The 26125-nt window shown below is 38.5% G+C and overlaps 1 protein-coding gene across 4 annotated transcripts in view; it reads right to left on the reverse strand.

The window, feature by feature from the left end:
* The window catches only part of CYP39A1 (cytochrome P450 family 39 subfamily A member 1), a 93554-nt gene that overhangs the window by 56050 nt on the left and 11379 nt on the right, over nucleotides 1–26125 (reverse strand). For all 4 annotated transcript variants that reach the window (XM_008542089.2, XM_070586174.1, XM_070586176.1 and 1 more), the window contains exons 4-7: nucleotides 25167–25316; nucleotides 24184–24277; nucleotides 6045–6152; nucleotides 1108–1198 (exon numbers count right to left, since the gene is read on the reverse strand). In XM_008542089.2, coding sequence (XP_008540311.1) covers nucleotides 1108–1198; nucleotides 6045–6152; nucleotides 24184–24277; nucleotides 25167–25316 — 443 coding nt within the window. The remainder of the gene's footprint in view (nucleotides 1–1107; nucleotides 1199–6044; nucleotides 6153–24183; nucleotides 24278–25166; nucleotides 25317–26125) is intronic.

Here is a 26125-nt window from a genome sequence, read left to right on the forward strand (position 1 = left end):
CTTGTATCATTTGCAGACATGCAGGCACGCAGATTTCCATGAGCTTCATAGACGTAAGCTCCGCCAAGGAAACAGTCTTCTCTAATACTCACCAGTGCACCTCCAGAATCTAACTTGTTAGCACTGTCGGTACTCAATGATTCTAATGCTCACCATTTCTATGAGATGAGACCAGCACTGCTGATGAACACTCAGGTTCAGGGACAGTATGGCTTCAATAGTCATGTTGGTTAAGCCAATTTGCTTGTTTGTTTAACTCAAAAAGCAGCAGTAAAAAATTAAGAAAAAATTCCAAATAAAATATTTTCAGCAATCATGAAGGGGGGGCTACCCGTTAATTGGCATCATATCTTTTGTCCTACTATTATATTATTTTCTTCCAAGAAAACCAAGTCATTTATTCTTCTTTTTATATCAAAATACATAATTTAACATATTAAGGTTTTAAAAAATAACCTACTCCCAAATAGGTTAAATTATGCTAAATAAACAAGTGGTTGAGCTCTCTCCATTCAAGTTTATTTCTGCTTTTTAAAACAGATGACAATTGCAGAGTCCAAATCGAAACTAAGAAGTGCAAGGCAGTAATCCCTGTCTGCAGGTCCAAGCTCCAAATCTCTAACAATGGTAACTTTTAAAATAATGCCCTTGGCAGTGAAACCTTACCTGACATCCACACCCCAATAGTCATGTTATGTAATATATGGAATATGCACCATACTACTTTTCATAAGATCTGGGAAATCCTAAATTCCAAAACTATGGACTTGTAGCTCAGTTGAAATAAGGGGTCAAGAGGTTTGAAGAAAATACCTGCGTATATGTATATATTTATGTTAAAGTAAGGAAGTCAGGCAAATCACAATCTCTCTAGCATTTATTTCATGACTTGGAAAGTAAGGGGGTTAGCCTAGGTGACCTCGAAAATCCTTGACAATAAGTAAATTCTACGATTCCACATCCTGAAACACACAACAAATTGTGTTCAATTTTGGATTATGTTGAATTTCTCTAAAATTAGGGGCATTTAGCTTTTCCCACAACACGTGACAAGCATATATTATTCAAATTTCTCTTTAACTATGTAATTTAATTCAGATTTAATACCTGCTGCACCAAACACAGAAGATATGTCTTCCATAATGGTCCTGTAGATATTGGGATGAGAGAGGACAAATGCAATTGTCCAAAACGTAACCTTAAAAAGAAAAATATGTATCAAACAACACAACTGTTTTTGAAAGTCAACAAAAGCATACTTAGTATTAGCCATAACGTTTAAAACAAACAAGGAAAATGTTTAAATTAAACTTAAAAGTATGTTAGTAAAGGGGCCAGCCCCATAGCCTAGTGGTTAAGTTCACGTGCTCTGCTTTGGCAGCCTGGGTTCGGTTCCAGGCATGGACCTACACCACTTGTCGGCAGCCATGCTGTGGCAGTGACCCACATATGAAATAGAGGAAGACTGGCACAGATGTTAGCTTAGGACAAAAGTTCCTCAAGCAAATAGAGGAAGACTGGCAACAGATAGTGAGCTCAGGGCAAATCTTCCTCAGCAAAAAAAAAAAAAAAAAAGAAAAAGGTATGTTAGTAAAGAGCATCTTTGAAACTAGATTTTATAAACAAAAAAGATGTTACATATCTCTGAGAGTTCAAATCTATAATTTTATTTTCTCATTGTAGTTTAATATGTTGTTCATATAAATTAAACTATCTTTACTAAAAAATAAAGTGAAATTTTTTATTAATACACAATATAAAATATATAGGCATACACTAAATATTCAGAAACAACAAATTATGACACTGAGGAACGTCAATCCAAAACAAAACTATTTTTCAAGATTTAATTTCCTTGAAATACAAATGAATTAGCAAATCATATATTCTGCAAATGAAACATGGTGATTTTAAATAAGCCAAGAAACTATAATTGAAACTCACAAACTGAATTATAAGAATACTCAACATCAAAAATAGGGTCCTTCCACACCTGAATGTTACTGCACATGGCATACTTGCAAGCTCTCTCTCTAGACCAAACAAATTTTTTTCATCTCTTTCCTCACTGTGGTATTATAAGATTCAAATTACACTGCTATACATCACAAAAATTAACTTTCCACTAATTCAGGTAGATGTTCCTGTGTATATTTTTAGGTTACACTATAAAGGAAACCTGTATAAAATCATTAAAAGAAGCTTGGGTTTCTCTTTCATTTTTTTCTGTAAACATGTACTATGAAAGAGATTTCATCTGGGAAAATCAGTCCTGAAATGACAAGGACTATAGACATATGGTCAATATATTTACAATGTATGTAATACATATAACCTATTAAATTTATATTATTAAATTAATTATAATAAATTATTAATAACACAAAAACACAAGTCTTTTTGTCCCTGTTGTGAGGTGACTTTAAGTACCTTTAAATAAACCCGATACTCCCCTCTGTGGTCACAAGAAGAAGAGCAACCGTCTGAAGGCAAGCACTCAGATAACTCAAATTCTATACTGCTCGTTGTTTTTCCCTTTGTGACATTAAAACTGACAATGCAAGGATCAATATGGCACTGTTTACATAAACAAAGAGAACGGGAGACCCAGGGCCCTCCAAGCTGGACGGCCTCTTTCGGTGGCATTATCCAGATTATGACAGACTCACCCTGGAGATCACCTAGCTCATTCCTACAGAGAGGAAACGTGCTCAGATAGCCCCTTCTGTCCACCCGCCCCGGCCCTTTCTACTGTTAGCTATAGACGGAAGTGCTGAATTACTGCATTTAATTAAAGACCACTCCATACTCAGTTCATCTTATTTAAAGAGTCAGGGTTCACGTTGGGGGATAAAAATAGTTTGGAGAGAGTACACAGATTTTCAGTTACACAAAAGAGAGGTTTGGGGTTTTATTAACCAGTGCTAAATCAGAGTTATAGAGATTCACTAAAATTCAGTAGTACTTTTATGACAAACACAAGGAATTCAAATAAACTACAAGTGGCTGTACCATGGTCTTAGTTACCATTTTGAATGCTTATTTTCTTAAGAGATTTCTCTTCCAAAACTCTTTGTCTTCTACTTTAAAAACCAAACGACTTTTTTAAAAATGAAAGGCATGTAAAAGACAGTAAAGAGTAGATAAGAAGTTCATATATATTACTGAATCAACAAACAAGAGTGAGTGACCTGGGGTCTTTGTGCAGCCACATTTGGGAGAGGAGTTACGAACTGCTCCCAAAGTACCCGTTAGTATTTTGATAAAGGGGTCAAGTCTATGCTGAGGGCTGTGCAAAAAGGAGAAGGGCCTCCCGCTTCTCTGAACTTCTAAAGCAGCCACGACAGTCCCTTTCCATTGTTTTGGAGAGAGAAGAACCAACGTGAGAAGGGACGAGGAGGAAAGCTCTGCCACGCTGCGCCAGAGAGAAGATGAATTGAGGATGTTCTTCAGCACCATTTTTTTATCCATTCCAAAAATGGTTTAACAAATATGGATGGAGTCTCTATAAGACGTCAGATTCTCTTCTACCGATCATGGTAAACACAAACACGTATAAGACTCAATTCTCGCCCAAAGAACTTTCACATCTAGTTGGGGATGTGAGACACACACAGGAGAAAAACAGAGCTACATGTACAGGCAATGGGGGGTACAGACAATAAATGCTGTGGGACTTAAGGGGAGGGTGGGATGAGGTGGGGTGGGGTAGTGGTCACTACTGAAAGTATTTAGAAAAAGCTTCAGAGAAGCAATTAAAAAGGTAAAATGTCAGCTTTGAAATTAGTTTTGGAAAAATGTTCTTAAAAAGTTCATTTGGCAGTCAGGAATCTCTTGGAACTGGAAATGATTTTCCCACAGAAATAATTTCATGAGTTATGGTTAATGTCTTGGGCAAGTCCATCAAAATTCACCTAGACCACTAGGCTTCCTAGTGACCTGCGCCAAGCGCATCTGAAGCCTGAGCTCTGAGCTCCGTGAGACTTGAGGCGGAGCCCAGAGTAGGAGGGAAGACAAGAACATGATCCAGGCACCAAGACAGGACAGGCCCCACCACCCACACCTCTGGCAGGTTTTCAGCAGCCTTCTAGGCAGCGATGGGAGGTCACAGAAGCCAGGACAGCCACTCCCATCCCGGGACATTTGAATGGTCAAGTTGTGGAAGCCATGGCAGTCCATTATTAATAGGCCATTGACAATAATGATTGATTGAAACCACGGCATTACTTTCTATAACGGAAGAAAGCTAACGTTTATGGAGTACCTACTTCGTGCTGGGACTATTAGCCACTTCCCATTTCTTAAAAATATAAGGCTCACAACTATCTTATCAGATAGATGACATTACCCCTATTTTATAGATGAGGACACTGAGGCTCAGAGAGGTTAAACAATTGGCCCATTGTCACCCAGCCCTGGCATCTGGCTTTGGACCTGACTCTAAAGCCTTTCCAGGGTCTCTGCCCACACACCAGCTGCCTCTTGGAAGTGCCAACAAGAGTCAGCAAGATGGAACTTTTGCTAATCATCAGACACTTCCTTTCTGAAATTAATGACTTAAATCCTTTCAGACCAGTGCCAGGAACAAATTCCACAGAACTGACTTCCCCTGTATCAGATCAATGGGGCTTTGTGTCTTTTTCTTCCAGGGGACCTTTCTAATGAGATCTTGAGAATTAATCCTGTGACAGGAGTGGCTGTTTTGTTGCTGCTTGGAGAGTTATTGTGATGTTTGGTTTTTAATTCTGCTATAGCTTAATCAGCTTCGAAGAAAACTGTATAAGGAAAAAATCAGATAATAATATTAGAGGTACGTAAAGAAGGGGAAAGGATTAGACTATTTTTACTTGCTTATGCCAGATGAAATACATATTCTAGAGGCCGACACACATTTCAACAGAGGCAAGAATTTCTATTTCTGCTCTTTATCCAATAAGTTTTACAACAGGTTAAAGGAAACTAGAATATCTGGACTTAGAAAGCCTTTCACAACCTTTATAAGGGGAAGGAGAAGTAAATAATACTCAAATCCTTATTTCTATTTTTTGGAAGAAGAAAGAAAAATGATCACATTTATTATTAGAAATGGGTTGAATTTTCCTGCTTAGTAGAAACCAATAAATAAAAAAGATTCACCCTTTAAGTTCTCAACTAATCTAAGTGAGGCTTAAGCTAACGTGAAATCCTTCTGACACGGGACCTCGGTGTGCACAGAATACGAAATGGCAGACAAATCTCATGGCTTTAATCTAGTTCACAACAGCTTTAAAAAGAAACAGTTAAAAAGTCTCTGCTCTCTTTACAAGTATTGTGAATTCCAATATCACCAGCTCCACTCCTGAAAAGCTTACAGGACCAAGATGCCAAGTAATGCAAATGGGAATGATGCACAGAAGGAGAATGGGAATGCACGGGGAAGACAGAGAACTTTAATATTCATTGGTGTCACTTGGGTTTATCTCGCTGAATCCTTACAACAACCTTGTGGAGAAATGGGAGTTACCATTTATTAAGCACTCAAGTCCTACTAGGAGTTTTATTATTCCCTTTTCATCAGTAAGGAAATGGAGGTTCAGAGAGCTGGAGTTACTTCCATGAGATTCTATCGCTACGGCTGGAGATAATCTGGATTCAAGCCCGATCTCTCTGAAACTATCCGTTTGCCTCCTCTCTCCCTACTAAAAGGTCGAGGTCAAGTCTTATTCATCTTTGCAGCACCAACACAAAGCATGTTGCCTGACACACAAAGTGCTCCACGAGCAGGTGTTGCCACCTGGCCCCACAGTGCAAGCTTTCCCCTTACGTGACACGGGGCCTTTCAGAGGGCAGAATTCCCTTCTGATCTCTGCTTGGCCTCCTTTGTCATCTTATCAGATTTCATTAGGCATTCAATTATGTTTTTCTATTTCACAACCAAATCCACTGCAGTCTTCTCTTCTCCATAATAAGAAGTTAGAAGACTGAAAGAAAGGAAGAAAAATGAAGAGAAAAATTCAAAGTACAGTAGAACAGAAATGTAACTCTTATTTTACTACTATACTTACAGGGACAGCATTGGACAGAGCAGCCCAAAGTAGTAAGAGTCCATAATTGGGTTGGTTTTGTTCATTTTTTTCCATCTCTATGATGTTCATCATAGCCTGTACGACTGTCTGTTTAAAAGAAATAAATATTGTCAAACCACAGCTACGCAACAAAGACTGATGCTAATAAACAAAGACCATGCACTGCTTTATTCTTCTTTTCTTTTTAAAGATTGGCTCTGAGCTAACATTCACTGCCAACCTTTTTTTTCCCTTCTTCCCAAAGCCCCCCAGTACATAGTTGTATATTCTAGGTGTAGGTCCTTCTGGTTCTGCTATGTGGGACGCTGTCTCAGCATGGCTTGATGAGCGGTGCTATGTCTGTGCTCAGGATCCAAACCAGTGAAACCCTGGGCCACGGAAGCTGAGCACACGAACTTAACCACTTGGCCACGGGTCCGGCCCCTCTTTTCTTTATTGGAAATAATGTCTAAAATATTATTCTTGCCATTCCTAGGTTTGCAGTTTGAGGCATGATAAGGGATTTACATCCTGAGTGGGTGTATAGTAATTAGGAGTAGGGACTCTGGAGCTCAACTCCCTAACTACATTGGTTCAAATCCTGGCTTTTTTCTTCCAAAGACTTTATTTTTTTAGAGCAGTTTTAGGTTTACAATAAAATTGAGAGGAAGTTACAGAGATTTCCCATATAACCCTTACCTTCATACATGCATAGCCTTCCTTGTTATCAACATCACTTACCAGAAGAGTAAATTTTTTACCAAGGATGAACCTACATTGACACATCAAAGTCACCTAAGGTCCATAGTTTACCCAAGGGTTCACTTTTGGTGTTATAAATTCTATGGGTTTGGACAAACGCATAATGACATATATCCATCATTACAATGTCATACAGAGTATTTTCACTGCCCTAAAAATCCTCTATGCTCTGCCTATTCCTCTCTACCCTCTCCCTGACAACCACGGATTGTTTTACTGTCTCCATAGTTATGCCTTTTCCAGAATGTCATGTAGTTGGAAGCATACGGTATGTAGCCTTCTCAGGTTGGCTTCTTTCTCTTAGTAATATGCATTTATGGTTCCTCCATGTCTTTTCGTGGTTTAATAGCTCACTTCTTTTTAGTGTTGAATAATATTCCAGTCTCTGGATGTACTATAGTTTATTCATTTACCTAGTGAAGGGCACATTAGCTGCTTCCAAGTTTTGGCAATTATGAATAAAGCTGCTATAAACATCCATATGCAGGTTTTTTGTGTGGACATAAGTTTTCAAATCATTTGAGCAAATACAAAGAAGTGTGATTGCTAGACTGTATGGTAAGAGCATGTTTCCTTTTGTAAGAAACAACCAAAGTGTCTTCCAAAATGTCTATCATTTTGCATTCCCACCAGCAATGAATGAAAGCTCCTGTTCCTCCACATCCTCATCAGCATCTGGTGTTGTCAGTGTTCCAGATTCTGGCCATTCTAATAGCTGTTTAGTAGTATCTTATTGTTGTTTTAATTGATGGATATATGTCATTTCCCTGATGAAATATGATGTGGAGCATCTTTTCATATGTTTATTTGCCACCTGTATATTCTTTAACAAGGTGACCATTAAAGTCTTTGGCCCATTTTTTGATTGGGTTGTTTGTTTTCTTATTGTTGAATTTTAAGCGTTCTTTGTATACTTTAGATAACGGTTCTTTATCAGATGAGCCTTTTCCAAATATTTTCTCCCAGTCTAGGTTGTCTTCTAATTCTCTTGATATTGTCTTTCACAGAACAGTTTTTAATTTTAATGAAGTCCAGCTTATTAATAATTTCTTTCATGGATTGTGTCTTTGGAGTTATATGTAAAAAGGCACCCCCATACCCAAGGTCAAGTAGGTTTTCTCCTACATTATCTTCCAGTAGTTTAATACTTTTGCATTTTACATTTAGGTCTATGATCCATTTTGAGTCAAATTTTGTAACAGATGTAAAGTTTGTGCCTAGATTTTTTTTTTGCATGTGGCTGTCCAGTTGTTTCAGCACTACTTGTTGAGGCGTCTATCTGTTTTCCATTATATTGCCTTTGAACCTTCGTCAAAGATCAGTTGATTATATTTAAGTGGGTCTATTTCTGGGCTCTCTATTCTCTTTCATTAATCTATTTGTCTATTCTTTTGCCAATGCCACACTATCTTGATGACTGTAGTTTTATAATAACTCTTCAAGTCAGGCATTGTCACTCCTTGAAAAACTTTGTTCTCTTTCAATACTGTCTTGGCAATTTTGGGTCTTTTGCCTCTCCATATAAACTTTAGAATCAGCTTGTCGATATCCATAAAACAACTTGCTGGAATTTTGATTGGGATTGCATTGAATCTATAGATCAAGTTGGGAAGAACTGACATCTTGACAATGTTGAGACCTCCTATCCATGAACATGGAATATCTCTCCATTTATTTAGTTCTTTTATTGTATTCATCACAGTTTTTTTAGTTTTCCTCATATAAATCTTATATATATATATTATTAAATTTATTCCTAAGAATTTCACTTTTGGAGGTGCTAATGTAAATGGTAAAGTGTTTTTAATTTCACATTCCACATGTTCATTATTGATATATAGGAAAGCAATTAACTTTTGTATATTAACATGGTATCCTGCAACCTTGCTATAATTGCTTATTAGTTCCAGTAGTATTTTTATTGATTCTTTTGGATTTACTACATATAGACCATGTCATCTGTGAACAAAGATGGTTTTGTGTCTTCCTTCCCAATCTGTATAACTTTTTTATTTCCTTTTCTCGCTTTATTACATTAGCAAGGACTTTCAGTATTATGTTGAAAAGGAGTGGTGAGAGGGGACATCATTGCTGAAGGGCTTCTAGTACTAACTTCCAATGTGTGTGGAGGGGGGTTTCACACACCAGTAGGCAATTCTCAGGACACCAGCTGGGCGTCCTATAACTCAACTCAATTCAATTCAATTCTGACACTATCTACTCAGAGATAGCATCAGGTTCCAAAGGTTAATGGCTGAGGCCTACAAGACTGGGCCCTCTCACCCCCTCAGATGTGAGTTGCAAGCTCACATTATTACCTGTGCTTCTGACTGACTAGTTACAGATGGGAGGTTCCAATGACCCACTCCTTGGATTTCAGATGCCAGTAGAAATTCCAGGTTGTTGGCTGTACTTCTGACCAACTGGCTATATAAATCAGAGACTCCCACAACTTCCTCCTCAGATTTGATTAATTTGCTAGAGTGGCTCACAGAAATTAGAAACATTTTACTTACTGGATTACTGGTTTATTATAAAAGGATACTATAAAGGATATTATAAAGGATATAGATGAACATCCAGATGGAAGAGTTATGTAGGGCACATAGGGGGAAAGGGTCCTTAGCTTCCATGCTTTCTCTGAGCACACCACTCTCCCCAAATCTCCATGTGTTCACTAACCCAGAAGCTCTGTGAACCCTGTCCTTTTGAGTTTTTATGGAGGCTTCATTATGCAAGCATGATTGATTAAATCATTGGCCACTGGTGACTGATTCATCCTCCAACCCCTTGCCCATCTCCCAAGGTCAGGGTATGGAACTGAAAGTTAGAACCCTCTAATAACATGATTGGTTTCTCTGGGAGTTTTCCCCCATCCTTAAATGACCTAGGGGCATTTCAAAAGTTATCCAATTAATGTAACAAGAGACACATTTATAGCTCTCATCACTTAAGAAAGTCCACCCCAGGTGGTTGGGAATATAAGCCACAGCAGACTTGTGTCCCTGGCTATCTCAAATAGCCACACAGGGGACCTGCCCCAGCCTTCCAATGCCTGAAAGGATTGTTTGCTGCCATGCCTGGGGCGCCAGCCCCACCCATCTGCACTCCTGAGAGACTGACAACAGCCTCATCCTGCAAGGAGCCACACACAGAAGGCCTGCAGGGTTTGTGAGCCCCTGAGCCTAGCAACCAGCCATGCTGGGGGCCTGATTTACTTAACAGCAAAACAACAGAAGTTCTGTGCTATCAGACCTTGCAGCCAGGCATGCAGGGGCTTGCCTTGCCCAATAAAGTGACTAAAGTGACCATAGCAACTACACGTGACTGAGCCTTACAACCAGGCAGCCTTGAGGCCAGCCTAGCTTACCCATGTGCCCACAACAAGAGCAACCTTGCCACAACAGAAGGATATACATAGACCATACAGAGGCCATTCCTGGAACATTTGGAATGGGTGAAAAGTGGGAAGCACATTGCTGGGCCCCATAAGGCATCTTTCAAATAAGGTCACATTTCCAAGATTGGGAGACATAGCTGATCTACCTAATACAAAGATACAAGCACAGAGAAGTAGGAAAAATGAGGAGACAAGAGGATATGTTCAAATAAGGGAAGAGGACAAATCCTCAGAAAAAAGAACTAAATGAAATGGAGATAAACAATCTACTTGATAAAAAGTACAAACTAATAATTATAAGGATACTCCATGATCTGGGGAGAACAACACTGATAATTTCAACAAAGATTTGGAAAATATAAAAAACAACCTATCTGAACTGAAAAATACAATAATGGAATGAAAAACTTACTAGAGAGAATCAACAGCAGAGGAGACAACACAGAAGTATGGTCAGTTATCTGGAAGAAAGAGTAGAAGAAATTACCCAAGTTGAACAGAAAAAAGAAAAAAAGAATTTTAAAGAATGAGGATAGTCTAAGAGATCTCTGGGACAACATCAAGTGTACTAACATCCATATTATAGGTGTCCCAGAAGAAGAGGAGAGCAACAAAGGGGAAGAGGACCTATTTGAAAACATAATAGCTAAAAACTTCCTTAACCTAAGGAAGGAAACACACATCTAGGTACAGGAAGCACAGAGAACACCAAACAAGCTGAACCCAAAGAGGCCCACACCAAGACACATTATAAGTAAAATCTCAAGAATTGAAGAAAAAGAGAGAGTCCTAAAAGCTGCCAGAGAAGGAAACAAGTTACACACAAAAGAAACCCCATAAGGCTATCAACTGACTTCTCAGCAGAAACCTTACAAGCTGGAAGGGAGAGCATGATATATTGAAAGTGCTGAAAGGAAAAAACTTACAGCCAAGAACACTTTACTTGGCAAGGTTATCATTCAGAATGGAAGGAGAGCATATATATCTTTACACATTCATGTTTTCTTGTTCTTTGGATAAATACACAGCTGTGGAATACCTTGGTCATACAGCAGTTCTATTCTTAATTTTTTGAGGAATCTCCATACTGATTTCTATAGTGGTTGCACCGGTTTACTTTCCCACCAGCAGTGTATGAGGGTTCCCTCTTCTCCATATCCTCTCCAACACTTGTTATTTCTTGTCTTGTTAAGTATAGCCACTCTGACGAGCATGAGGTGATATCTCATCACAGTTTTGATTGAATTTCCCTAATAATTAGTGATGTTGAACATCTTTGCATGTGCCTGTTGGACATCTGTACAACTTCTTTGGAAAAATGTTCAGATCTTTTGCAGCATTATTCACAATAGCCAAGACTTGGAAACAACTTAAGTGCCCATCAAGGGATGAATGGGTAAAGATGTGGTATATATACACAATGGAATACTAGTCAGCCAGCTATAAAAAAAGATGAAATCTTGCCATTTATGACAACGTGGCTGGACCTTGAGGGAATTATACTAAGCGAAATACGTTAGAAGGAGAAAGTCAAACACTGTATGACCTCACACATAAGTAGAAGATAAAAACAACAACAAACAAACAAACACAGATACAGAGTTTAGATTGATGGTTGCCAGAGGGGAAGGTGGGAGGGAGGAGGGCAAAAGAGGTGACAGGGCACATGTGTAAGGTGATAGATGGTAATTAGCCTTTGGGTGGTGAACATGATGAAATCTACACATAAACTGAAATATAATGATGTACATCTGAAATGTATATAATGTTATAAACCAATGTTACCTCAATAAAAAGAAAACATTTAAAAATAATTTTAAGGGGCCAGCCCAGTGGCACAGCAGTTAAGTTCACACATTCCGCTTTTGCAGCCCGGGGTTCACCAGTTTGGATCCCAGGTGCAGAGCTACGCACTCCTTGTCAAGCCATGCTGTGGTAGGCATCTCACATATAAACTAGAGGAAGATGGGCATGGCTGTTAGCTCAGGGCAAGTCTTCCTCAGCAAAAAAGAGGAAGATTGGCAGCAGGTGTTAGCTCAGAACTAATCTTCCTCAAAAACAATTTTTTTTTTAAGAATGGAAGGAGAAATGGAGAGTTTTCCAGACAAGCATAAACTATAGGAGTTTATCACCTCTAAACTTGCCTTATAAGAAATGTCAAAGGGACTTATTTAACTGGAAAAGAAAAGATCATAAATAGGAACGAGAAGATTATAGAAGAAAAAATATCATTGGTAAAGGCAAATATACAGTAAAAGTAGTAGATCAATCACCTATAAAGCTAGTAAGAAGGTCAAAAGACAAAAGTAGTAAAAATATCTGTCTCCATGATGAGAGGATAAGGGATACACACATACACACACAAAAGAGGTTAAATATGATATCAAAAACATAAACTGTTGAGGGAGAGGAGTAAAAATGTAGGGCTTTTAATAAGAGGTGAAACTTAAAAGATCATTGACTTAATACAGATTGCTATTTACATAGCTTACTATATATGAACCTCACGGTATTCACAAACCAGGAACCTATAATAAATACACAAAACAAAGAGAAAGGAACCCAAACATAATACTAAAGAGAGCCATCAGATCAAAACGGAAGAGAGCAAGAGAAGAAGAAAGGAACAGAGAAGAATTACTAAAACATCCAGAAAACAAGTAAGGAAATGGTAATAAATACATACTTATCAATAGCTACTTTAAATGTGAATGGACTAAATGCTCCAATCAAAAGACATAAGGGGGCTGAATGGATAAAAAAGTAAGACCCATATATATATATGTGAAGGGATGAAAAAAGATACTTCATGCAAATGGTAACAAAAAGAAAGCTGGGGTTGCAATACTTATATCAGGCAAAATGGACTTTAACACAAAAGCTGTAACAAGAGAAAAAGAAGGGCACTACATGATAAAGGGAATGATTCAACAAGAGGAAAAAACACTTGTGAATATCTATACCCCCAACAAAGAAGCACCTAAATGTATAAAGCAATTATTAATAGACATAAAAGGAGAAATTGACAGTAACACAATAACGGTAGGAGACTTCAGTGCTTCACCTACATCAATGGATAGATGATCCAAACATAAGATCAATAAGGAAACATTGGCCTTAAATGATGCATTAGACCAGATGGACTTAGTAGATACATGCTGAACATTTCATTCCAAAATTGCAGAATACACATTCTTTTCAAATGCAAATGGAGTCTTCTCCAGGATAGATCACATATTAGGCCAACAAAACAAGTCTCAATAAATTTAAGAAGACTGAAATAATACCGAGCATCTTTTCTGACCACATCAGTATGGAATGAGAAATCAACTACAAGAAGACAACTAGAAAAGCTAAAAATATGTGGAGATTAAACAAACTGCTACTGAATAACTACTGAGTCAACAAAAAAATTAAAGGAGAAATAAAAAAATACATGGAGACAAATGAAAATGAAAATATGACATACTAAAATTTAGGGGATACAGCAAAAGCGGTACTAAGAAATCAGTTTACAGCAATACAGGCCTACCTCAAAAAACAAGAAAAATCTCAAATAAACAATAAAACAGTACACCTAAAGGAACCAGAAAAAGAAGAACAAAGAAAGAGCAAAACCAGGAGAAGGGAGAAAATAATAAAAATCAGAGTGGAAATAAATGAAATAGAGACAGAAAAAAAATCAGTGAAACCAAGAGCTAGTTCTTTGAAAAAGGTAAACAAAATTGACAAACTTTAGCTAGGCCCACTGAGAAAAAAAGAGAGAAGGCTCAAATAAATAAAATCAGAAATTAAAGAGGAGAAATTACAATGGACACCACAGAAACACAAAAGATTATAAGAGAATACTATGAAAAGCTATACACCAACAAATTGGATAATCCAGAAGAAATGGATAAATTCTTAGAATCATACAACCTTCCCAAACTGAATCAAGAAGAAATAGAGAATCTGAATAGACAAATCACAAGTAAGGAGATTGAAATAGTAATCAAAAGCCTCCCAAAAAACAAAAGTTCAGGACCAGATGACTTCCCTAACAAATTCTACCAAACATCCAAAGAACACTTAATACCTATTCTTCTCAAACTCTTCCAAAAATTTGAAGAGGAAGGGATGCTTTCTAACTGATGCTATGAAGCCAACATTATCCTGATACCAAAACCAGACAAGGACAGCACACAAAAAAGAAAATTACAGGTCAATACCACTGATGAACATAGATGCAAAAATCCTCAATGAAATACCAACAAATTGAATACAATACATTAAAAAGATCATATACCATGATCAAATGGGTTTATTCTAGGGGTGCAAGGATGGTTCACTATCCACAAACCAATCAACGTGATACACCACATTAACCAAATGAAGAATAAAAATCACATGATCATCTCAATAGACGCAGAGAGCATTTGACAAGATACAGCATCCATTTATGATAAAAACTCTGAATAAAATAGGTGTAGAAGGAAAGTATCTCAACATAATAAAGGCCATATATCACAAACCCACAGCTAACATCATATGCAACAGTGAAAAACAGAAAGCTATCCCTTTAAGAACAGGAATAAGACAAGGATGCCCACTTCTGCCACTATTATTTAACATAGTATTGGAAGTCCTAACCAGAAAAATCAGGCAAGAAAAAGAAATAAAACAGATTCAAATTGGAAAGGAAGAAGCAAAACTTTCACTATTTGCAGATGACATGATTATATATAGAGAAAATTGTAGAAAGAATAAACCAAAAAACTATTAGAAATTATCAACAAATATAGTTTCAGGGTATAAAATCAACATACAAAAATCAGTTGCATTTTGGGGCTGGCCCCGTGGCCGGGTGGTTAAGTTCGCGCGCTCCGCTGCAGGCGGCCCAGTGTTTCGTTGGTTCGAATCCTGGGCGCGGACATGGCACTGCTCATCAAACCACGCTGAGGCAGCGTCCCACATGCCACAACTAGAAGGGCCCACAACGAAGAATATACAACTATGTACTGGGGGGTCTTTGGGGAGAAAAAGGAAAAAAAATAAAATCTTAAAAAAAAAAATCAGTTGCATTTCTATACACTAATAATGAAATAGCAAGAAGAGAAATTAAGAATACAATGCTATTTACAATTGCAACAAAAAGAATAAAATGCCTAGGAATAAATTTAACCAAAAATGCGAAAGACCTGTATACTGAAAACTATAAAACATTGTTAAAAGAAATTGAAGACACAAAGAAATGGAAAGATATTCTGTGCTCATGGATTGGAAGAATTAACACAGTTAAAATGTCCATACTTCCTAAAACAAACTACAGATTCAATGCAATCCCTACCAAAGTCCTAACGACAATTTCACAGAAATAGAACAAAGAATCCTAAAATTTATATGAAACAACAAAATACCCCAAATAGCCAAAGGAACACTGAGAAAAAAGAACAAAGCTGGAGGTATCACACACCCTGATTTCAAAATGTACCACAAAAGCTGTAGTAATGAAAACAGCATGTTACTGGCACAAAAACAGACACAGAGATCAATGGAATAGAGTCGAAAACCCAGAAATAAACACACACACCTAGGGACAGTTAATTTTTGACAAGGGAGCCAAGCATGTACACGGAGAAAGGAAAGTCTCTTCAATAAATGTTAGGAAAACTGGACAGCCACTTGCAAAAGAATGAAAGTACACCATTATCATATACCATACACAAAAATTAACTCAAAATGGATTAAAGACTTGAATGTAAGAGCTGAAACCATAAATTCGAAAAGAAAATATAGGCAGTACACTCTTCGACATCAGTCTTAGCACCATCTTTTTGAACACCGTGTCTCACCATGCTAGGGAAACAAAAGCAAAAATAAACAAATGAGACTATATCAAACTAAAAAGCTTCTGCACAGCAAAGAAAACCATCAACAAAACAAAAAGACAACCTAACAATTGGGAGAAGACATTTGCAAATCATATATCTGATAAGAGGTTAATATTAAAAATATATAAAGAGCTCATACAACTTAACAACAAAAAAGCAAACAACCCAATTAAAATATGGGGAAAGGATCTGAACAGATATTTTTCCAAAGAAGATATACAGATGGCCAACAGGCACATGAAAAGATGCTGAACATCACTAATTATTAGGGAAACACAAATCAAAACTACAATAAGATATCACCTCACACCCGTCAGAATGGCAATAATTAACAAGACACAGTATTAATCACAGTAGGCAAGACTTGGAAACAACCTAGGTGCCCATCACTGGATGAATGGATAAAGAAGATGTGGTATATACACCCAATGGAATATTACTCAGCTGTGAAAAAAAAAAGATGAAATCTTGCCAATTGCCACAACATGGATGTACCTTGAGGATATTATGCTAAGCAAAATAAGTCAGACAGAGAAAGACAAATCCCAAATGATTTCACGCATAAGTGGAAGATAACAAACATAAACACAGAGATTAGATTGGTGGTTACTAGAGGGGAAGCATGGTGGGAGGAGGGCTAAAGGGGTGATAAGGCACTGATGGATGGCCATTAGTCTTTGGGTGCCGAACATGATCTAGTCTACACAGAAATCAAAATATAATGCAGTACACGTGAAATTTATATAATGCAATAAACCAATACTACCTCAATAAATAAACAAAATAAAAAGTAAATAAAAAATAAAAACTCAAAGAAAAAAATAAATATTGCACTCCATTCTCTTTTTGCTTGCATGATTTCTAAGAAGTCAGATGTAATTCTTATCTTTGTTCCTCCATAGTTATGTTTTTTTCCTTCTGGCTTCTTTCAGGATTTTTTTCTTTATCTTTGATTTTCTATAATTTAAAAATTGATATGCTGAGGTGTAGTTTTCTGGCATTTACTTGCTTGGTATTCTCTGAGCTTTCTGGATTTGTGGTTTGGTGTCTGAAACTAATTTGGGGAAATTCTCAGTCCTTATTATATCAACTATTTCTTCTGTTCCTTTCTCTCTTTCTTCTTCCGGTATTCCCATCCATGTATGTTACACCTCTTGTGGTTCTCCCACAGCCCTTGGATATTTTGTTCTATTTTTTTTCAGCCTTTGTTCTCTTTGCTTTTCAGTTTTTGCAAATTTAACTGATATATCCTCTAGCTCAGAAATTCTCTCCTCAGCTGTGCCCAGTCTATTAATAAGCCCATCAGAGGCATTCTTCATTCCTGTTACAGTGTTTTTTTTTATCTCTAGTGTTCATTTGATTCTTTCTTAGGATTTCCATCTCTGCTTACACTGTCCATTTGTTCTTGCATGCTGTCTGCTTTATCTGTGGGAGCCCTCAGTATATTAATCATGCTGTTTTAAAGTCCCAGTCTGATAATTCCAAAATCCCTGCCACATTCTGATGCTTGCTCTGTCTCTTAAAACTCTGTGCTTTTTTTTTGCCTTTTGGTATGCCTCATAATTTTTTCTTGATATTCAGACATGTTGCACTGGGTAAAAGGAACTGCTGTAAATAGACCTTTAGTAATGTGGTAGTGAGGTGTGAGGGGAAGAGAAGCATTCTACAGTCCTATAATTTACGTCTCAGGCTTTCAGTGAGTCTGTGCCTCTGGACTGTGAACGTCACAAGTGTTTCTCAGTTTTTTTCTCCGTCCTCAGGTGGGACAGGATGGCTGAAGCTAGGTATTTCCCTTCCCCAGGTCACTGAGGCTGTTAATACTCCAGCACGTTAAGCTCTGGTTACCAGGTTCCCCCTAAGGCAGGCCTTGTTAAGAACAGAGCGCTCTGGCATATTTCAAACTGGTTCCTTTTCTCCTCCCACGGTCAGAAGCACAGGGGATTTTTCTCCAGTATTTACTATGGGAACCTGATCAAGCTCCTATAGTTAAGTCTTACAATATCGTGGAGGTGCCCCTATGACCGGGTCCTCTTGGAGTTTTTAACTCTGAGAATTCCGCATTGAGCCTCCAGCAGTTCATTAACTACCGTTCGGGTTTTCCTACCCTGCACCAGTTCCCACGGCAGCTTCTGCTCTTGAGTCTCTGCTCTGGGAAGCATCAACTTCCTGTATTTGTCTGTTGGTCTCCCCAGTCTTGGAGGCAGTGGTTTGCCCTGTGACCCCTCTCTGTTCTGGATCCAAGAAGAATTGTTGATTCTTTGGTCTGTCCAGCTTTTCACTTGTTGTTAGGATGGAGTGACAACTTCCAAGACCCTTATATGTAGAACTGGAACCTGGCTTAGTTATCTAAGAGCTGGGTAACTTGAACAGGTTACTTTAAGCTATCTGTGTCTCAATTTCCTCATCTATAAAATAGTCATAATACGGTACCTACCTCATAGGACAGTTGTGACATTTAAATGAGTTACTACCCATAAAGTACTTAAAACCAAACTTAGTACATAATACCATTTTGACAAATGCTTTTATCTTAAAAAATTTTGTTTGATAAACCTCTGCTCTTAGGAAAATGCAGGCAACACAGAAACACCGATCTCTGGAGCATTCAGGGAAAACATTACCCCCACGTGCAATGCAGATTCTCAGCCTATACACCGTAGGAGAGAGAATTGCTAAGCCAGTGTATTATAAATACCGCAATACTTGAAAACCATGCAGAGAACTGACATTTGTCTTGAACTGTGCCAAGTCAGATCAGGGCCCCATCAAAGGCCACCTACTATGCTTGCTCTCAGGTCATCATACAAACTCCATGAAGGCATTTTCTTCATTGGACGGTTTCCCCAGATTTGCCTTTGCCAATGGTCATTTCCCATCACAAGGAAGAAATACAGACACTATAACATTTTCATTAAGTTACTCGTACACTTTGAATCTTAAATAACTCAGGTTTAGGTGACAGAAATAATGGTAGCTCATGTCTAGTCATTGCTTGCTAAGGCAAGTACTTTATATATTTAACCACTCAATCCTCACCAAGAAGTAGATACTATTATCTTCACCACTCTATATTTGAGGAAACTGAAGCATAATTAAGCTGGGGAACTTTGCCAGGGACATATGGCTTATGGGTGGTTGAGCTGGGATCAAATCCTATGAGCCTGGCCCTGCCTCCAGAGCCCACACTCTTTTCCACTACACTCTACTGTCCTGTTAGAGACACAGCCCATAACTCATGGGTTAAGAATTAGGACAAATGCAGTATACCATAATGTAGTAGTTTTTCTTTAGATCCTATGACACAGAAAATAACGATGAAACTGTGTCAAAGAAATTACATGATGAGAGACTATTGCTGTTATTTACTAAGGCATGTAATGTTTCACAAGTGATTAACCACTCTAATGCCAAGATTTCTGGTTTTAATAATCCCAAGTTTTCTGGGTATTAAAGTTGTTATGAAAAATAAATGAACAATGAATTTGTGAAATGTGTAACACTATGCCTAGCACAGAGTAAGCACCCCACAAATGTTAGTGGTCTCTTACTGTTACTGTTTTTGTAATAATGGATTAGCAGAATTTAAAATAATTTAGGTCTAAATTTTATTTACTCCTGGTTTCTATCATACTTACAATGTAAGTTGTTACAACACAAAGTTTGCATCTCATGAAAAATTCTATAGATGTATTTCATTCTTTTGATATGCTATTCTGTACTACAGTCAATTTTTTAATAAAAATACTAGTTTAATATATATCTAGAATAACATGGGAGGAATCACCCATGTTATAACATGATAAAATTATGATGTGATAAAATGTGTGCATAATATTTAACAAAAATAAAAAACTTCTTCCAGTCTTTTGCTTAACTAAGCCACTGAAATCTATGTATGCAGTAGAAGACAACAGAATCTTTTTTTTTCTTAGCCCACATTAAAAAAAGTGTGAGTATAAAAACATAAGTTCAGCGTGAACATTGCTGGAGGAAAACAGAGGCGATACATTTAGAAATGAAGTGAAATTGCTCATAAATGTACAAAGTGAATTCTGTCCCAAAGTCTTAAACATTAAACTAGCTTTAGCAAAGTTCAAAATTTGTCTTGTTTTTTTAATCCATCTAGCCACTCTCTATCTTTTGATTGGTGAACAATCCATTTACATTTAGAATGATTATTGATATTTGAGGGCTTGATACTGCCATTTTATCTTCTGTTTTCCAGTTGATCTATATTTCCACTGTTTCTTTTCCCTTGTATTTCTGTCTGCCATTTCAGTTTGGTGGTTTTCTGTGATGGCCTTCTCACTTTCTCTTTATTTATGATTTGTGACTCTGCTCTAATTTTCTGTTTTGTGGTTACCAGGAGGTTTGTATAAGAGATCTCATAGGTGAGATGGTGCGTTTTCTGATAGCCTCTTATCTCCATTAGGCTAAGCAGGTTCCATCCCTCTCCTCTTCCCCTTCTACGTTTTTGTTCTCACAAATTATTCTTTTTTGTGTTGTGAGTTTGTGACCAAATTGAAGCGGTTATAGTTGTTTTTGATGCTTTCTTTCCCTTTATCCTTCATTTTATAAGTGTTTGCTAACCTATTCTGATATACAGCTGCAATTTTCTGATTTGTCTGTCTAACTCCTTGCTCAAAGCTTTGTAAAACTTTGCCTTTTTGTTTCAGGTAGGGGGCTCCCTTCATCATTTCTTGTAAGACAGATACAGTAGCGATGAACTCCTTCAGCTTTTCTCTGTCTGGGAAAGTTCATATTTCTCCATCACATCTGAAGGATAATTTCACTGGATAGAGTATTCTTGGTTGATAGTTTTTGTCTTTCAGTATTTTGAATATATCATTCCACTCTCTCCTAACCTACAAGGTTTCTGCTGAGAAATCTGCTGAAAGCCTGATAGGGGTTCCTTTGTAGGTTATTTTCTTCTCTCTTGCTGCCCTTAATATTTTTTCTTTGTCATTGACTTTTGACAGTTTTAATATTATATGCCTTGGAGAAGGTCTTGTTGCATTGATGCAATTAGGAGTTCTATTAGCTTCACCTACTTGGATGTCCAGTTCCTTCCCCAGGTTTGGGAAGTTCTCAGCTGTTATACCTTTCAATAAGCTCTCTGCTCCTTTCTCCCTCTCTTCTCCCTCTGGGGGACCTATAATCCTTATGTTACTTTTATTAATTGAGTCAGATATTTCTTGAAGAATTTCTTCATTTGTTTAAATCTTAGTTTTCTCTCCTCTTCCACCTGGCTCATTCCTAGGTTTCTATCTTCAACCTCACTGATTCTCTCCTCCATAAGATCTGCTATACTTTTTAAGTTTTATACATTATTTTTTATCTCATTGGTTGTGTTCTTCATATCCAGAATATCTGTTTGATTTTTTTTAAGAGCTTCAATCTCTTTGGTGAAGTATTCCTTCTGTTCATTAATTTTATTCCTAAGCTCACTGCACTGTCTTTCTGAGTCTTCCTGTAACTTGTTGAGTTTCCTTTATGACTGCTGTTTTGAATTCTCTGTCAGTCAGATTGTAATCTTCTGTGACTCAAGTCTGGAGAGCTGGAGAGCTGTCATTCTCCTTCCGTTCTGCTGTGTTACTGTCGTTCTTCATGGTGTTTGATAAGTTGATCCTCTGCCTGTGCATTTGTGGGAATAAACACCTTTTTTCTTTGGGTACAGCTTCAGTTACTTTGGTTCTGAGCTGCTTCTGGTTGTATTTGAGAGCCTGCACGTTCCACCCTCCACTGCCTGGGCTAGAGGCACCGTCAGTGCCCTCGTGTGCTGCTTGTGCCTCTGAGGTTGCTGGTGCACTGCTACTTTTGATGTCGCTGTAGTCTCAGGTATTGCCATTGGGGTCACTAGGCTGTGAGCACTTCTGCTGCTTCTGGGGTCGCCTGGGTCCTGTGTCCCCTACTTGCTCTCCATGGACTCTCCATAGGTTGGAGTGCTGCTGCCCCATACACTACCTGCACTGCTGCTCCTGGGTTATTGTGGGGTGCTGGCAGTGCCACTGCCAGGGGCACTAGGTTCATAGGCATCACTGTTGCAATAGGTGGCCTGGGTATGCAGTCCTTGCTGCCAGCAGAGCCAGTGACAGGGGTGTCACCACCAGGGGCTGGGTCTCAAGTTCTGCTGTGATCTTGAAGCCTCAGGTTGCAGGTGCTACCTGCTGGGGGAGGAATAGAGACTATGCTGCAAACGTTGTTGCTGGCCCTGCAATCTCTGGGCACTGGTGCCTGCCAGTGTGCTTTGTGAGACCTCAGGTCAGGACACTCTGCCCCTGCTGAGGAAATTTATGCCTTGGATGTAGTTCCCACTTCTGGAAAGTCCAGTGCTACTGTCAGGGGAAGGGGAGGTGGCTGGCTTGCCAGCTCTGCTCTGTGTCCTGGAGCCTTGGAATGTGTGCGCCACCCACTACTACTGTGGGGGGCATGGGCCAAGCCAGGAGTGCTGTGTTTGCCCTTGCAGCCTGTGGTGGCTGGCATGTGCACTGGTGTGAGGATCTGCATTTTGGATCACCGCCACCGGGGAGGCGGAGGGGACTGCTCCCCTAGTTCCACTGCCTCCCAGGGGTGCAGTCCACCCCTGATCAGGTGTATAGATGTATGGATCACTCAGCCGTTCTGGTGTGCTGTGCAGGGAGCCCTCTGTTGGTCACTGGATGTCTGACTAGTTGTAACTTAGAGGGAGAAGCTAAGGGAACAACTCACTCTGCCATGATGCTGACGTCGCTCCCCAAATTTGTCTTTATTCAAATAGGGAATTAGAGTACCAATGATTAAAAATGCCTCATTTCTTCAGAGTAAGCAAAATAAGTGCTATTCTAGTAGTACTGTTGGTAGGGAGTTTTAGCTGGGACCTTAAAAACCCTGTTTGCTAGGCCTATAGATTACAGACTTATCTGGGTGCAGCTTTTATTATACATGTGGCTTTACCCCTAAATCTTGAAAAATATTGCAAACAAAAATGTGTGTTTGTCTGGGTCTGTTAGTAAAATAGAATCCTTAGCTGAAACATAGTTTGTCAATGGAGGGCATTCCAGTATATACAGCTTTCTATTCCCTTTTTTCAGGAGGGAGATACCTAAACATTTATATATTCCCTTTTTTTTAAGGCTGTCTTCCTCTCCAGTGTTAAGCAGAGGTGTTTGTGGTAATACTTGCTATAACAAGTAAAAGCAAACAAACAAAAATGTTTGATATCATATTCACATACTAAAAGATCAGAAGTGATTTTTTAAACAATAATAATGATGATAAACTCTTACTAATCCTTACTATGTTCAAAGTGCTTTACAAATATTAACTCATTTAATCCCCATAACTCTATGAGGTAGGTGAGGAAACCGAGGCCAAGAGGTTAGGTTCCATGTCCAAGGTCATGCGACTGGTGACTGGATTTGAGCCAAGCAGTCTAGACCAAATGAATCCCAGTCTCTGAGGGTGGGTCTGGAGAATCACATAGTTTTCAAAGGCTCCCAGAGATTCTAAAGAGCAGCCAGGGCTGAGACCCATTCATTAGCAAGTATCACAAACACCTGGAAGGCTTATTAAATCACAGATTGTTGGGCTCCACCAGAGAGCCTCTGATTGAGTGGTTCCCAGGTGCTCTTGGTACCACTGGTCTGGGGACCACGCTTGAAGAACCACGGATCTAGGACACTTAAGATGCTGACTGTCACAGAGCCTTGCTTCTTAAATCATACCACAGTACCTCTTCACATTTGAAGAGAGAAATAATTAGTGGTTGTAGCTTCAAGAACAAAGGCTACTTTGTAGTGCTTTGTTATCCTGGCCTAACTTGCCATAACTCCCACCTGTCACTGTTGACACAACCAACTGTGTCTTATACAAACCAATAAAAAAAAAACCCTCAGAGTTTTGTTTCATATTGTTGTCTGTAGCCTCAGTCTTTTCTTATGTGGAACAGGACTAATACCGGCCTCACTGTTGTGAGGACATAACAAGAAAATAATATATGTAAACATCCAACACAGTGCTTGGCATTTTTGTAATCTCATGATTTTGAGCAAAAATACATTTTTAACAATCATAGTTTATTACTGTTTTTATCTCATATATTTTAGCAAAAAAGCTAAGGAATACTTACCATGGAATGATCTTTTGCAGATTTGCATGCTTTTATATCTGGCATGTTTTTCTCAAGAAGTGCTAGAAGCCATGTTTTGGATTTTGACCAGTTTCTAGGTGAAAAAATTTGCATATAAATTAATTCGAGAGCACTTTATGAGTGATACGTCACAGCACAAGAGGGAGAATGTCTATGGAACCGTGATTTTTTTCTCCAAATGTCTTCATTTTCAGCTAGAATTTCATGAGTGGTCTACCTTCAGACTTCTCAGTCCACAAGGAAAACTGAAGGGGCAAGGCGCCACATTTTAGTGTCTTTTGCAAATAAATGTTACAATTCCTGTAGAACTGGCATTGAATAAGAAAACAGGGCCCATGACTTGATGGTCTACTTTTACTCTGGCTGTTGTCAGTTGCGAGAACATGAAAAATTAGCACAGGGACCCACTGCTGGGTTAATCCAGGTAAAGCAAACTGGCTATGATCTTTTTAATCTTTTCTGACCAGTTACCACTGTAGACCAACTGCCAAGAAATTTAAAAATCATGAGTTACTTTGCCTTCGAATCATTTTATAAACATTTATGTGAGCCACCTGTGAAGAATACATTTGACCACACCCACTTCTGCTCAGAGAGAGTAAGGACAATAATGACTGATTCTGAGAGGGGTTACACTTGATGATTTAGCATGGTTCCAAATTGGAGCAATGAATGTGATTCTAATAAGCTGTAAATGGGATGAAAGGCCTCAAAATAAATTCTTCATTTCATTCTCATATTCTCTTATTTTTGCTCCTCAAAAGAAGAAAAACATGGAAATAGTACATCTCTCCTCTTCAGTTCCTCCCTCAATTCACACACAGACCAAAAACAGTCTAGTCATGAGAAATAGCTTCTCTCTCTTCCACTTAAATTGCTGTCATATCACTTAGAACAGAGAAATGCATGAATTGCTGAGAAGAGCTGGGTCAATGAGTTAATTACAGGAAACAACTCTCTACCTTAGGAGACATTCTGGCATCTGGGACCCATGCTCAAAGCCTTCATCATAAACTTGAAAATGCTGACGGAACTCACTGATTTTCTTTGCGTTTGTGGGAAACAAACCTTTTTTAAAGAGCACATTCACTGTGACTGGGTAAAGGAGATGCCTACAAAGACAGAAACACATAAAAAGTCAGACCCGATGACCAAAAAAGAAAGGCACAGGAGACAAAGAGGGCAATATTTAATAGCTATATACTAGTGGTGGATAATAGTATGCGACAGATTCTTTTGGGAAAATGTCATTCATAAGAGGTTTTAATATTTGCTTATTGTGGTTCAGGTGACTTAGAGGTAACTGAAATCGTGGTCTTAGTTATCTGAAGATTTTAAAATGCCTTCTAAGCAAGCAGTGTTAGATCCTGACAAATGTGAGATGATAATACAGAAATAAATTGATTAGAAGTAATTTCAGCAAACATCTATTTAACAAATAACAATAACTAGCCATCCCTGGCAGTCTAGTGGTTAAGATTCGGAGCTCTCACCACCACAGCCCAGGTTTGTTTCCCTGTCAAGGAACCACACCACCTGTCTGTCGGTTGTCAGACTGGGGAGGCTGCAACTGGCTGTGATGCTGAAAGCTATGCCACTGAGATTTCAAATACCAGCAGGGTCACCCACGGTGGACAGGTTTCAGCAGAGCTTCCAGACTAAGAGAAACTAAGAAGAAACACACTTCTGAAAAAACTGGCTGTGAAAACCCCGTGAACAGCAGGGGAGCACTGTCCGATGTTGTGTCAGAAGGTCAGAGGATGGCGCAAAAAGACTGGGCAGGGCTCCACTCTGCTGTACCCAGGATCACTAGGGGTTGGAACTGATTCATTGGCACTAACGAAAAGAACCAGTAACTAAGATACAGCTCATGTCTTTAGAGAGCAGCAAAAAGTAACCAAAGAATCAATATTAGGGACCA

Source organism: Equus przewalskii, chromosome 19 (genome assembly GCF_037783145.1).
Source record: "Equus przewalskii isolate Varuska chromosome 19, EquPr2, whole genome shotgun sequence".
In the NCBI taxonomy this organism is placed as follows: Eukaryota; Metazoa; Chordata; class Mammalia; order Perissodactyla; family Equidae; genus Equus; species Equus przewalskii.